This window comes from Schistocerca nitens, chromosome 8 (genome assembly GCF_023898315.1).
Source record: "Schistocerca nitens isolate TAMUIC-IGC-003100 chromosome 8, iqSchNite1.1, whole genome shotgun sequence".
Classification (NCBI taxonomy): Eukaryota; Metazoa; Arthropoda; class Insecta; order Orthoptera; family Acrididae; genus Schistocerca; species Schistocerca nitens.
Window position 1 is genome coordinate 383,931,754 of NC_064621.1, and position 15,193 is coordinate 383,946,946.

At 40.5% G+C, this 15,193-nt stretch overlaps 2 protein-coding genes across 2 annotated transcripts in view; one reads left to right on the forward strand and one right to left on the reverse strand.

The window, feature by feature from the left end:
• The window catches only part of LOC126198930 (WD repeat-containing protein 48), a 154,934-nt gene extending 150,259 nt beyond the window's left edge, over positions 1-4,675 (reverse strand). The window contains exon 1 of the mRNA XM_049935567.1: positions 4,431-4,675. Coding sequence (XP_049791524.1) covers positions 4,431-4,478 — 48 coding nt within the window. The 5' untranslated portion in view covers positions 4,479-4,675. The remainder of the gene's footprint in view (positions 1-4,430) is intronic.
• Positions 4,676-4,888: 213 nt separating this feature from the next.
• LOC126198624 (26S proteasome non-ATPase regulatory subunit 4) overlaps positions 4,889-15,193 on the forward strand; it is an 88,337-nt gene continuing 78,032 nt past the window's right edge. Inside the window, exon 1 of the mRNA XM_049935080.1 lies at positions 4,889-5,013. Coding sequence (XP_049791037.1) covers positions 4,988-5,013 — 26 coding nt within the window. The 5' untranslated portion in view covers positions 4,889-4,987. The remainder of the gene's footprint in view (positions 5,014-15,193) is intronic.

The window sequence follows — 15,193 nt, forward strand, 5'->3', positions numbered from 1 at the left end:
CAAGCTTATTTTTATTGGTACAGCACTAGAAAACTGCTGTCTGTCTATGGAAGGGGCTACTCATAGAAAACTTGTTAAGTCTATACTGCAATACAATACAGTGTTTGGCATCAATGCCACATTGGAATATACAGAGAAGTGCACAAAAATGCTGCTAAGAAAGAAACTGACAGGCACTTTCAGAACAATGCCAAATGTCTCAGGGAAAGCTCCACAGAAAATTCCATGAATAATTCATGGAAGTATCTATGAATGTTTCAGCTTATCCAACAATACCAGCAACACACACAGGAACATATCCAGAGTCATTCTTCCGATTTTGATAAAGTTGGTTTTAGTGCACTGAATATCATCATTGTCAGCACCCTTGCTGAACACGAATGTGAACTTTTCGTGAAAACAAGTCATCATTACATGTAATATTCCTGTGGGAATGACAGATACATATAATAGAGGGAAACATTCCACGTGGGAAAAATATATCTAAAAATAAAGATGCTGTTACTTACCAAACGAAAGCGTTGGTATGTTAATAGGAGACAATAAAAAACACACACACAAATTTCAAGCTTTCGCAACGCAAGGTTGCTCCATCAGGAGAGAGGGAAGGAGAGGGAAAGACGAAAGGATGTGGGTTTTAAGGGAGAGGGTAAGGAGTCATTCCAATCCCGGGAGCGAAAAGACTTACCTTAGGGGGAAAAAGGGACAGGTATACACTTGCTTCTGAACCTCCTCTAATTTCAAGTTGCCGCCCCTCGTACATCACTTGTCACTCAACAACATCTTTGCCTCTGTACTTCCGCCTCGACTGACATCTCTGCCTAAACTCTTTGCCTTTACACTGTCTGCTTGTGTGTGTGTGTGTGTGTGTGTGTGTAAAGGCATTAGGCAGAGATGTCAGTCGAGGCGGAAGTACAGAGGCAAAGATGTTGTTGAGTGACAAGTGATGTACGAGGGGCGGCAACTTGAAATTAGAGGAGGTACAGAAGCAAATAGCTAGAGCCACTTCCTCATCCCCTCAAACCCAGAACCTCCCAAAGAAGAACCACAAAAGTGCCCCACTTGTGACAGGATATTTTCCGGGACTGGATCAGACTCTGAGTGTGGCTCTCCAGCAGGGATAAGACTTCCTTAAATCCTGCCCTGAAATGAGATCCATCCTTCATGAAATCCTCCACACTCCACCAAGAGTGTCTTTCCGCCGTCCACCAAACCTTCGTAACCTCTTGGTTCATCCCTATGAAATCCCCAAACCACCTTCCCTACCCTCTGGCTCCTACCCTTGTAACCACCCGCGGTGTAAGACCTGTCCCATGCACCCTCCCACCACCACCTACTCCAGTCCAGTAACCCGGAAGTTGTACACGATTAAAGGCAGAGCCACGTGTGAAAGCACCCACGTGATTTACCAATTGACATGCCTACACTGTGAAGCGTTCTATGGGGGAATGACCAGCAACAAACTGTCCATTCGCATGAACGGACACGGGCAGACAGTGTTTGTTGGTAATGAGGATCACCCTGTGGCTAAACATGCTTTGGTGCACGGCCAGCACATCTTGGCACGGTGTTACACTGTCTGGGTTATCTGGATACTTCCCACTGACACCAACCTATCGTAACTACGGAGATGGGAACTTGCCCTTCAATATATCCTCTCTTCCCGTTACCCACCTGGCCTAAACCTCCGATTTCAAGTTGCCGCCCATCGTACATCACTTGTCACTCAACAACATCTTTGCCTCTGTACTTCCGCCTCGACTGACGTGTGTGTGTGTGTGCGTGTGCGTGTGCGCGCGCGTGTATACCTGTCCCTTTTTCCCCCTAAGGTAAGTCTTTCCGCTCCCGGGATTGGAATGACTCCTCACCCTCTCCCTTAAAACCCACATCCTTTCGTCTTTCCCTCTCCTTCCCTCTTTCCTGACGAAGCAACCTTGGGTTGCGAAAGCTTGAAATTTGTGTGTGTGTGTTTTTTATTGTCTCCTATCAACATACCAACGCTTTCGTTTGGTAAGTAACAGCATCTGTGTGTGTGTGTGTGTGTGTGTGTGTGTGTGTGTGTGTGTGTGTGTGTGTGTGAGAGAGAGAGAGAGAGAGAGAGAGAGAGAGAGAGAGAGAAAGTGATATTATCTGATACACAGGACCGGAGAAGATGTACACCACTGACAAACCGGATAAACTGAAATATTGATTTTTCCATGCACAAGCAGACTGTCGTCTCTCAAACTAACCTTGACCTCAAGCTACGCCACAAATCAGTATGGCTTCACACCTAAGACCTTGTATTCATATACGTTGGCTTTGTCACCTCACAACCGAACTATCACCTTCGAATCTAACCTAGACCTCAGCGTATGCTGCCGATCAGTCAGTCAGCACAGCCTACATTCCAAAAAGTAATATGGACACACAACAAATATTGTCAGGGTTTTGTTCTCTTTCCATTTGTGCATGTGTGACATCACAAGCTACATTATTATTACATAATGGGGCAAGGCTGACATCCAGTACTGCTAGCTTCAGCTGAAGTGGAGAGTCAGCTATAAGAACTAATGAAATGCCATGAGGTGAGGAAAGTGCATTTGCCTGAAGAAGTCAAAGGCTCCTAGCACTAGTCCTCTGATGGGGAAGGTTGATTTCCATGCCCAAGCTGCAATCTCCTAGTCACTGTAGATTGCTTGCAAAATGTTTGCATCATACAATAATAATAAGAGTCAATGAGCCCATGATGACAAAAACTTCTGGGGGGGGGGGGGGGGGAGGAAAAAATATACATCTACTACTAGCACATTGCCACATGATAGCAGAGGCAGTGAATCCTCAAGTTTGTGTCAATGAGTCTTTACATTTCAATGCTTGCTTCAAAGCAGTGAAGATGGAGCTCTCGAGTAGGGTATAGGCAATCAATAGAAGAATGTCACAAAGACAATGCCCGTTGGGTCCTCTCACCTAAGGATCTGATCACAAGTCAGATAGGTGTAACCAATTTGGAGCCAGCAAAGGGCAGTACATTCCTCACAGAAAGGGTCTTAGGAAGATCACCATGCAACAGTGAATCTGTTATTGCTTGTAGCTTGTTGGTAGTGGCCATGGTATGCCATTCCACATTCCATGCCTCCTCAACCCAAAGAGGTGGTGTTGACTGCAAGGTGGATGCCAAAGATGGCTCCAAGATATCCATCTTAGTAGTGTCTTCTGCTACTGATCAGCATGCTCCTTCCCCAGACTCACTACCCGGAAGCACACAACCGAGGCCCCGGTACCATGAAGGTTAGTAAGAATATTGTGTATGGTTGCACCTAACATGTTCAGAGGTTAGCACTGGTATTTGGCCTGTAAACTACTTGTGCATGTACAACAGTGCGCTTACATAATGGTCACTAATTCTGCGTAAACACACTGCTGCCATGTGGTAAGAAATATTGTTCGTGGCCCTCAGAAAATGTGAAGGCATATCAGATGCGATTATCAACAACTGAGCCAGCAGTAGAGATGACTTTTTAACCAAGATCGTCACCAAAACCGAGAGGGAGAAACAGAAAAATGCAATAGGGTATTCTATTCCCTTTGGTTTGAAGGACAGGTTGAAGCAGATCACTGGATGAGGTACACACCATGACAAAACATGACCTACACCCATATTTGCTGAATTAGGAGTTATGATTATTCACAGACATATTTTCAACTGCCTAATTCACATAAAGCTGAACCATAACACCTAAAGAACATCAAATTCACCGTTACAACATCCAAAATTAGGATTGTACCAAAGGATACCATTTGGGAAACAATAAGGAATTTTATTAGGCCTACTAGTACTATAGTTCCCTAGTAAGTACCGTACTAGTATTTAACTCTTCGGTAACAAAAAAAATCGTTTGTGATTATAACGTGAGGAGTTACGTGAATATGATCTGACAATCTTTGAGTGGTTTTCGTGGCTATCATCTACGTAACGAATATGTCTAATAGCAACCCCATTTTTTATACTGTTCATATTGCATGTCGTCCTCTACCATCTTCGCGTCATGATTTTCCTTTCTGGACAGGTGCCTGATTGTTCATTCTCATTTTAAAAACGAAGGCTTTATACTTCTAGTACTTTTAAGGCAACAACGAAAATCTCTCTCTTAAAACCATATATATTTGCTTTCGCATACCAACTTTCAAGTGGCCGGAAATATCCAGAATTGCCTAATTTTTTTTCTCTTAAAATTAATCAGCGTCAAATTCTGATCACAAATATAATAAAAACACAGTAAAATGTATGTCGCATACCGGCAAATACACAATGTAGTGGACTCTAAGTAATTTGTATTACACACAATTCCCTCTAGTGCAATGTGGCGAAAGCACTTGTACATTAAGACTGCACATCATAACACACTCTACTAGAAAAATAAAACTTTTTAAATTCAAAACAAACATACCTGAACTTTCTTCCTGCCACTTTGGCCTCCAGATTTGTGAGTAGCCATAGCTTCTGGGCGAAATAAATTATATGAACGGTAAATAAAGAGAACTATTCCATGATACTTAAATGTAGCATTTAGCTGTTTATTAGTTTGAAAACATTAAATTATCAACTTAATCTCAGCCACCATTCCGTTCACTTATATTCATCATTACATCTATGTCTGACTGAGCTGTCAAAGTTATCATCTGGGTTCAGTGATTTTCTAGTATTCGTCGCCAAAGTAAAAACTGACGATCCATTGATTTATATATTTAATCAAGATCTTGTGAATCAACTATTTAAATAAATGTTATCTGATGTGTATTTGATTCTAGGACCTTTTTAACAATACAGCGACTTAATTTATCATCAACCGATTACCAACATTCATAGTATTCTGTCTTTGTTTTTGGTACATGTCATTGAAAGTGTTTTATCTTTGAGAATGAGTTGTTTGCATTTTGTACCCAGTGACTAAAGTATTGTGATTGGTGTGAAAAATTGGTGGTTACCGAAGAGTAGAGTGGAAAAATGGTTTTAGAAAGTACTATGATATGGTAAGATTTACAGTCTTACAAGAAATTAGCAACCGAACTATTGTTATTCTTTTTATTGCAGTGTTCTTGATCACGGCAAATGACACAGCAGAACTTGTGCGTCCTGTGGTAACAAATAATTCGTTTGGTGACGTTTGCCGTACATTTCATTATATATTATGGTTTGAAGATAGCGTATAAAAAGCTGGATGAAGATGATTTTGCCCATATGTTCATAACCTGTTGCTCATAGAGGACAAGAGTCAGGCAATGCTACGAATAAACGAGAGTTTTGATGATGCATGGATTAAAATTATGTGCAAGACGATTAAGAATTTGGATGAGGAAGTAGCCACGTACTAACTTAAGTACAACAGTTTTACTTTGTTGTATTGTCATGGCCTCTCGAATATTCCCCGTTGAGTTTTACCACTGAATGGTATTGTGGCGGAAAGTTGGGGTTAATAGTTACGCCTGCGGGGTATTGGCTGGCCTAAAGTTTGGTATCATACTACGTTGAAGGCACTACAAAAATGAGTACAGCTCCAGTGAAATTGGGATGCTTAATATTAGCATTTATTGTAGTCGTGGTTCAGCCACACTAATTCGCAGAGGCCTGAATCAAATACATTTTGACACACCTAATACAATGAAATCTATGTCATGTGTCACGTACTACCTGATTAAGACCGACAAACTTAACTTTCTTAGTATTATACAGTTGCATACAGGAGTGATACATTTGCGTCCAACCAAGTCTTAATATCTTCCTATATCTTAAATATAATTTCTCCATGATACTTATGATTCGAAGGTTTATTTCGCTTATTATGCTATCCCCTGTGACTGTCATACAAACAGCAAATATAATTTTAGTTCCATTGCAATTCAGACATGCCATATCTGCAGCCTCTCCCAGCTCTCCTAGTCTCTAACAACTGTTGCACCACCTTCGCTTTATCTTATTGAGTTCAACATTGAAAACTGAAATTAAATTTTATGTTGCTTGTCTGGCTTGAAAATTGTTGTTATCCCATCATTTTTAGCTTTCATTCTTACTTAGTACCTTATCTCAGCATACCATACTTTATATTTTAAATGGTTTGTGATATCCGTGTTGTTGTTCTTGTTGTTGTGGTCTTCAGTCCTGAGACTGGTTTGATGCAGCTCTCCATGCTACTCTATCCTGTGCAAGCTTCATCATCTCCCAGTACCTACTGCAACCTACATCCTTCTGAATCTGCTTAGTGTATTCATCTCTTGGTCTTCCTCTACGATTTTTACCCCCCATGCTGCCCTCCATTACTAAATTTGTGATCCCTTAATGCCTCAGAACATGTCCCACCAACCGATCCCTTCTTCTAGTCAGGCTCTGCCATAAACTCCTCGTCTCCCCAATTCTATTCAATACCTCCTCTGTAGCTATGTGATCTACACATCTAATATTCATCATTCTTCTGTAGCACCACATTTCGAAAGCTTCTATTCTCTCCTTGTCCAAACTATTTATCGTCCGTGTTTCACTTCCATACATGGCTACACTCCATACAAATACTTTCAGAAACGACTGCCTGACACTTAAATCTATACTTGATGTTAACAAATTTGTCTTCTGCAGAAATGCTTTCCTTGCCATTGCTAATCTACATTTTATATCCTCTCTACTTTGACCATCATCAGTTATTTTGCTCCCCAAATAGCAATAATCATTTACTACTTTAAGTGTCTCATTTCCTAATCTAATTCCCCCAGCATCACCCGACTTGATAACCATAGTAGATGATAATATGGCTATTTCATTTTCACCAAATGAAGTGTTTTACAATGATGTAAATTCATCATTGCATGAATACATATCTTCATATCTCTCTCTTAAGCAGTATATGAGAAGAATGTAATATCATCTCCACTAATAATAATTCATATAAGAAGAGTTTCATGGTGTGCTTTGGACATTAAAACTTGACGGTAATGGGGTAGAATATACTAGTTATAAGACTGGAGTAGTTTGTGCTGAATGATTGGATGAATATTCCACTCAGGCCTTTCACAAGTATTTGGTCAAAGTTATAGAAAGATTGAAGTGATAGAGGTATAATTGAAACATTACCAATTTGGAATCCGTTGGATGCCTGTGTGTGCAGCAACAATTGAATATTCAAATTGAATAAAGGACAGCAGTCAGTCTCAAAATCTGTGATTTATTGCAGATCTCGAATTCAAATATAATATCATCAGTGCATTACCAAAGACTTATAAATATCTCATCATGTCAGAGCATAAAATATGACAAATGTGCACTAGCTTTTATATGGAAAACACAAAACCAACCAAAACCATAAACAACCATTTTGTGTCTGTCATGTAAAGGCTAACTAGAAAACTGTCATTTTGTTACATGTTATGGTCTGACACATTGGGCCTTTTATGACTGTTATTGTACTAGTCATGCCTGCATTATAGTCAAATTCTAGATCTGTAATAAATTACAGACTTTGCAACTGCCTGTTGCCCTTTTCTCAATTTAAATGTTACTGTACTTAAGTAGCTGGCTCGGCTATTGAATATAAGGGTCACCATAGCTGTACTATATTACAGGGTGATTCGAAATGTCCAAAGAATGTTTAGTGGTATGTTAAGCCTTGCCAGTAGCCCAGAAATTAGTTTCCAGGTAGGCCTACTTGCTAATAATAAAGCCTAGTTTACACAACAACATTGGGTTGCACCACTCGTTGGGTGGAATGAGTTGCACGCAAGTGGTTTCATATATGACTGTAGACACAGCGACACCAGTACACACTTCAGTTTCATCGTTTTGTGGGTCCCCGAGTCGTGTATGAAATGAAAGTTTTGGCAGCTGCACGTTGCACGAGTTGTGATGGATTTAAAGCTTGTTGTGTGGAATAGCTGCATAAGAAAAAATAAGAAACGTGTTTCGTTTCGTGACTGGATGAAGAAAAGACATCGGCTTGGTTGCTCAGCATCCTTACTGAAATAATTTGTAACGGATGATCCAAGAAGTTCTTTTAATTATCTTAGAATGACACCAAAACTGTTCATGTTTCTTCTAAATACAGTTAATTATGCCATAAGGAATAAAGGTACTGTAATGCATGAAGCACTGTCGCCAGAACTGAAATTTCACATCATATTGTATGCATTACAGTCGAGAACACTCGGCATGCCATAAGATATGGTTTTAATTGGTAATGACACTTTTTCATTAACATCATTAATTATTAACATTACCAGTAATAATTATTAACACTAGCAACAATAATTATACGAATCAGGCTGCATTAAGAAGAGAATGGTTTGCAATCTACTCTCTTGTAGATCTGTACAGTGGAAATATTTAAAAATTCTAACGTGTGAACGGGGAGCACTGCAGCGGCATTTTAAATAGATGAATATTGAATAAAGAATGCAACTTCTTGAATTTGTATAGCATTCCCTCCTCTCAACAGTATTCCTTAACAAAGAGTTGGCCAACTCGAACAATGGGATTTTAGTCTTGTAGACGAGAGCATTGCCATAGCTAGAATTACACTTGCTTGTATTTTTCTTAATTCAGTTGTATATGCTCTCCTAACTCAATAAATTTTGCCCTGCAGCTCAGTTATTGTCAAACCATCTGTTATGATCGCACATGATGGTCTCAGCAGGAGCAATATGTTGCTTATTTTTGTAATCAGCAACACTGAAATCCCACAAACACCTATGCAAAGCATAGATATCCAAAAAGCGAACCTTATTCTCTGTTCCCCACTTCATATTTCAGTTTTTCTACACTCTATGAACGCACATAATCACAAAACTCATGCAGCTAGTGTCGCCAAAGTTGGAACATGCTGAAAGTGCTTAGTTTCACCAACGAGTTACGCAAATGCGTGGCGCCCATGCATAGTGGCCGGTAGCGCAGTTACCTCCAACCTAGTGCCGTTGTGTAAACTAGGCTCAACAGAGAGACCAAATTAAACATTTATATGTTTTTTTGGAAAATCCAGCATGGAATGTAACAATATTACGAAAAGGGTAGTTGCTACTCACCATATAGTAGAGATGACGAGTTGAAGATAGGCACAACAGAAAAGACCATCAGAGAGTAAGTTGCCAGCCACAAAGTCCTTTGTGGAAAACACACACACACACACACACACACACACACACACACACACACACACACACACCTCACACCTCACAGACACACAACTGCAGTCTGTAGGTGCCAAGGCCAGACTCTTTAAGTGGCAGCACATGAGGCAAATAGTGTGGTGGGGGTAAGGAGAAGGCTGGGGAGGGGACAGATAGCAAGGAACGAGTGGAGGGCAGTAAAATGATGCTTCTGGGATCATACAGAATCGAGGTGGAGGGAGGGTAGGGCCGCTAGGTGGAGTTGGGAGGTTAGACGGAGGGGCGGCAGTAGCAAAAAAGAGCAGTAAAAAGACTGAGGGTGTGTTAGTGGAATAGAGGTCAGTGTAGTGCTGGAATGGGAACAGGGGAGGAGCTAGGTGGGTAAGGACAATGACTAATGAAGGTGGAGGCCAAAAGGATTACAAGAATGTAGCACATATTGTAGGGAGTGTTCCCACCTGCACAGTTCCGAAAAGCTAGTGTTGGTTGGGAGGATCCAGATGGCAAAAGCTGTGGAGCAGTCATCGAAATGAAGAACATCATGTTGGGTGGCGTGCTCAGCAACAGGTTGGTCCAGCTATTACAGTGGTTGCAGCTTAGCTTGTAGATCACATGACTGGTTTCACAGGTAGTCCTGCATTTGATGGGATATGTCATGCTTATGACCAGACTGGAATAGGCGTTGGTGGGGGAATGTGTGGGACAGGTCTTGCATCGAGGTCTATTACAGGGGCATGAGCCAAGTTGCAAGGAGATGAGAGCAGGGGCTGTGTTGGGATGGATGAAGATATTGTGTAGGTTCTCAGAATGGCAGAATACCACTGTGGGATGGGTGGGAATGATAGTGAGTAGAACACTCCTCATTTCAGGGTACAAGGAATGTCCTACCATTGTCCTTCCCACCTCTCCCACAGTGGTACGCAATATTCATGTCCATCTCTACACAACCCCTGCTCCCAGTCCTTTGCCTCATGACTTATATCCTTGTAATAGACCTATATGTGAGAAACCCAGTCAAGTGATGTACAAGCTAAGCTGCAACCACTGTGCTACATTCTACATTGGCATGGCAACCAACATGCTGCCTGTCCGCATGAATGGCCACCGACAAACTGTGGGCAGGAAACACCTGGACCAACCTGTTGCTGGGCACGCCACCCAACATGATGTTTTTCGTTTCAGTGACTGCTTCACAATCTGACATCTGGATCCTTCCCACCAACACCCGCTTTTCTGAACTGTGCAGGTGGGAACTCTTCCTGCAATATGTCCTACATTCCTGTAACCCTCCTGGCCTCAACCTTCGTTAGTCATTGTCCTTACCCATCTACCTCCTTCCCTGTTCCCATTTGAGCACTACACTGCCCTCTATTCCACCAACACATCCACAGCCTTTTTACTTCTCTTCTTTTTCACTACCACACCCCCTCCCCCAAAGCACTCTTAACTTCCCAACTCCACTTAGCTGCTTTATCCTCTCTCCACTTCATCCATGTATGCTCCCACAAGCATCATTTCACTGTCCCCCACCCCTTCCCTGCTATCCCTACCCTCCCCAGCCTCCTCCTTTCCCCAAGAACCCAGTTTACTTCTCCCATCATATTCTACTGCTTGCAATCTAGCCTTGACACTGAGAGACTGGTCTTTTGTGTGTGTGCGTGTGCGTGTGCGTGTTTTGACGTAGGCATGGTCTAATTCTGTTGAAGGCCTTTCTGGCTGAAAACTTTGTCAGACTTTTTGTGGTGCATGTGTGTGACTCGGCATCTCTGCTTGTGGTGATTAACAACTGTTCTATTCATAATAGCCGGCCGCGGTGGTCTAGCGGTTCTAGGCGCGCAGTCCGGAACTGCGCGACTGCTACGGTCACAGGTTCGAATCCTGCCTCAGGCATGGATGTGTGTGATGTCCTTAGGTTAGTTAGGTTTAAGTAGTTCTAAGTTCTAGGGGACTGATGACCACAGATGTTAAGTCCCATAGTGCTCAGAACCATTTGAACCATTTCTATTTATAATATTGTTTTATGTTTTTGGGTGGTCAAATGGACTGACAATTCCGTTTTTAAGTACAACTTTTTGTTACTGGTGTACTCTCTCCGTGCAGTGCTGCCAGTGGTGATATGTATCCACTATGTGGATGCCATCTGTTAAATGTCAAAAAGTAATCATCACTCTCACTGACTGCACAGTCTGTTAAGCCAGGAAAACTTTTAAAATAGTAGTAGTAAAACAAATAATTAATAGTTTGACACTTTGAGTTTGTAGTTGGTATTAATTTATTCTGTCACTTGACTATTTTGAAATTTGAAGTAATCAACTGCAATCCTATATAGACCTGAAACCCCGAAAGTTCACATTATTACTAATAGTGTTGAAAATGAGCTAAATGTGCCAAAACTGGACATAGAATCCCACTCAGTTTCTTTACAGAATTCACAAATCATTTCTCTGTGATCTAAAAAACAAGATAATCAAAGATTGCATTACCACACTGCCGGCTTTAACCTGTGACCCTAGAGAGATGACTTAAGCTTCAAGCTCATACAGAACGGTGGTCATGAAGTTATTCATTACAAACATGAACAGTCACCTACAATATGAAAAATGTTTTAACTGCAAAAATAGCAGGAAATTAGGTCAACCATGGGATGGGGGGGGGGGGGGGGTGAGAGGTTGGGGTTGGTTTTGGTGGTGGCAGTAGTTAAAATCAAAAATCAGCTCCACTCCTTAACCCGGAGCTTACTGCAGATGCCTTGAGCAGACAATTTTTTGCAATAATGTGAAGATAGCTCAGGTCTCACATTTGCCCCCCCCCCCCCCCCCCCCACACACACACACAGTTTTTGTAGAAACTTAAATTGTTCAAAAGAAATGGGCGTAGATGACACAATTTTAACCTGTTGTAAGACAAACTGCATATGAAAAGAGCCCCGAAATGATTGATTGTACTCGATAGATCTTGTACAGATCACTTAGAGCCCAATGTTGCACTGGGAATTCAAGGTAATAAATAAATCAAGGAAGGAGCAGATATGTTACTACATAGCCGGTTATGTAGTATGCTAGACATCTCAGAGCTTCAGATTACATTAAGATCTTCCTAAATACTATTCAGATGTAGCCTATGGGAAAAAGAGTACGGTGGTTGAATATTCATGAAATAGGCTGGAAACAAGAAATGGACCAATATGCTTTATTCACTCACTACCATGTCATGCCTTAAGTGGTGTCTTTTGACCGTGGTCTTGGACATAGGCATGAAATGTTTCTACTGTCATATTCATAAAAGTAAAGCTATCATCATGCTGAACACTACAGTGTCTTATTAGGCATTTACTGTTCTTGTAGAGGTGGTATGTTCTTGTCATCTTCTGACTATTGATACATGGGGTCCAGCCAGTTATAGGGTCAAGCTAATGAACATGGGCTTTGAACCTTAGTGCAACTTGGCATTTTTCACATTAAAAAACATTATAAGTGATGAAAGACACGATAAAATAACCGATTAAACTCGGAGGATCGAACCCCTGAAAGAAAGAAATTGTAGTCAATCAGTGTGGACTTAAGTTCTGCAATGATGCCTTCAAGCAAAAGCTGTAACATATCTTGTTAAATGGTATTTTTGTTTTTGGATCTAGCAGTCCACAGTATTCAAAATTGTCACTAAAAATGTAATTTCAGTCATTATCTAGACAACTTTTTTTGTAATGTTAAGTGAAGATGTAAAAAATAAATTAAAAAAATTCCTGCATGCATACTAACTTTTTAGTTACTTAAATACTGTTTCAGGAAGTCACGAGAAAGTTTCAGTTTTTGTCAATTTATTCATAATCAATCTTCATTTCAACATTTATAGATTGTGTTGCTGTTGTGACTTAGATTTTCAACTGCAGTTTAGTGTGCTCAAGCATTTGTGGTCTTTTTCAGTGTGCTTACCAAGCAGTGCTATCATAGTATCACAGATTTGTTTGTTTTGGTGCTAATTGTTGCACCATGAAAAACATTTGTGATGGGAAAGAACTTTGTAAAGTCCTGTTAGAGTGTTTATTGGACCAATTTGTGTATCTTGTTTAGGTGTGAACAATTGATTCTTGATAAAAAAATTGTTATCCTTATTTACTTGTAGGTTGAGTAAGTGTCAGACTACAAACAATCGGGGCATTCAGTCCCCAGTTGGTTTAAGGATATTTATTCTGTTGCTTATCATTTCCTTCACTTCTGACCCTGATCTGTTTGTCTGATGTGTCAAGTTGTATCTTGATTAAAAATCCATGTCAAACTATTTGGACCCTTATGAGGGGCTAGTTAAATCAGGTCAGGGCATATACTGTATAATTCTGGCCTTTATATCAACCTTCAGACTGAGGTCAGATGTGCTTTACTTATTTGCTGATAACGTATTTTTTTTACACGCTTTGCCACAGCTTGTCATGTTCATGGTTTATAGTATCGAAATATATTTACGCAGTAACAATATAATATTTACATTGATATAGTATTTGTCAGCTTAATATAAGGAGAAAGCATAAAAGGTAAAGCTGTAATCAACCTGTGGTTTGTTTTGTATACCGTACTTGGCTTGGTCCTATTTGAGACGGTAATCCCTTGCCTTTTTCTGACCTTAAACTTATTTATAGCGGAGATGCTGAGTCGCCTTTTTGTTGCGCCTATCGCGACTCAGCATCTCTGCTATATGGTGAGAAGCAACTTTATTTTCATAATATTGTTACATTCCATCCGCGATTTTACATTGTTTGATCTTGAACTGACTTAGCCACTCCAGTTATGGCAGGACTTACATTTTAATGTGGATTTGGAACCAATACGAAAATTGGCATTTTTCATATTGACATATTGCCAGAGATCAAAGAATAGGTCAAACTTAAACCAAAAACATAATCAGTTGAACATATGCAACTCTTTTCTTTCTTAGCTGTTTCTTGTGATGCAGAAAATATTGTTGATACTGTATTTCCTGATGAAAACTTTTTGTGTATCCAAATTGGTAGGGATCTACTGTAATGTGATGTTTCGACAAGTATTAGTTTCTGCATATTTAGAGAGTGTTCTTGTTCCAAAAGTGTATGTTTCATTGATAAGTAGCCACTGTTGCTGCTAATGTGTTCACAACCAATTTTGGCCTTCATGCCCAGGCCATTTTCAGAGCCACTAGAAACTGTGAAAACTGACACCAGTCATGGGCTTACAAATATATTAGCAACTGGAGCGGCTTTCTAATAAGTTTCAGCAAGTATCACACTCAGAATTTTATGACAAAGTGTGAAGTAATTGCTAACGTCTACATTTATACTATACTTGGACTCACAAACAATGGTGGTAGAGTTTAGGCTTGTTATGCACACCTACGTCACATATTCTCCAACAGCCAACGAATGTTCAGTAGTGTTCTGAGCACTCCGCTGTGAATGCCGTAGTTAATGTGAGCATTAAACTTGATCAAAGCTAGTTGTTTAGTGAACTTAGGTTCCATTTGTTGCGAGTTGCCATTGCCATTGCCATTGCTGAATGTGGTGGTAAGTGATAAATTCTGCATAAGAAAGCACATGATCTTATCACAAATGTTGCTTTGAATCGTCAACAATGCAGTCCCTGTCCTTGCGTCGACATGTGCGAACGGCCATCATTCGTGGTTCAAACTATAGTGGGGGAGTTGCTTCCTCCACATTGCCAGGTCTTCGGCAGCCAGAGGGGCTTGAAAGGAAGCTAATTACTGACACAGCAGTGGGGAGGGAGTGGGCCGGAATCTGCATTCAAATCTAAATGTAAGAATTCTTGATCTGTCTCATAGGCTGAGCTTGTGCTCAACTTACAGCTGTTAACTTGGGATTGCATGCTGGTATTAAGTGATAAACTTCCTCCCTATTGACAACATTTTTGTGGATCATAATTTCTATGGATTCCATTATAATGCTTTCCCTAGGGTTGCTTGCACAGCAAAGATGTATGTTTAGCATTTTACAAATGTTAGAAATATTGAGATATTGTTTTTTTCTGTAAAAAAAGTCTGCTTGTCTTCTTAATTTGCCTAAAACTGTTTTCTGGTATGCCAT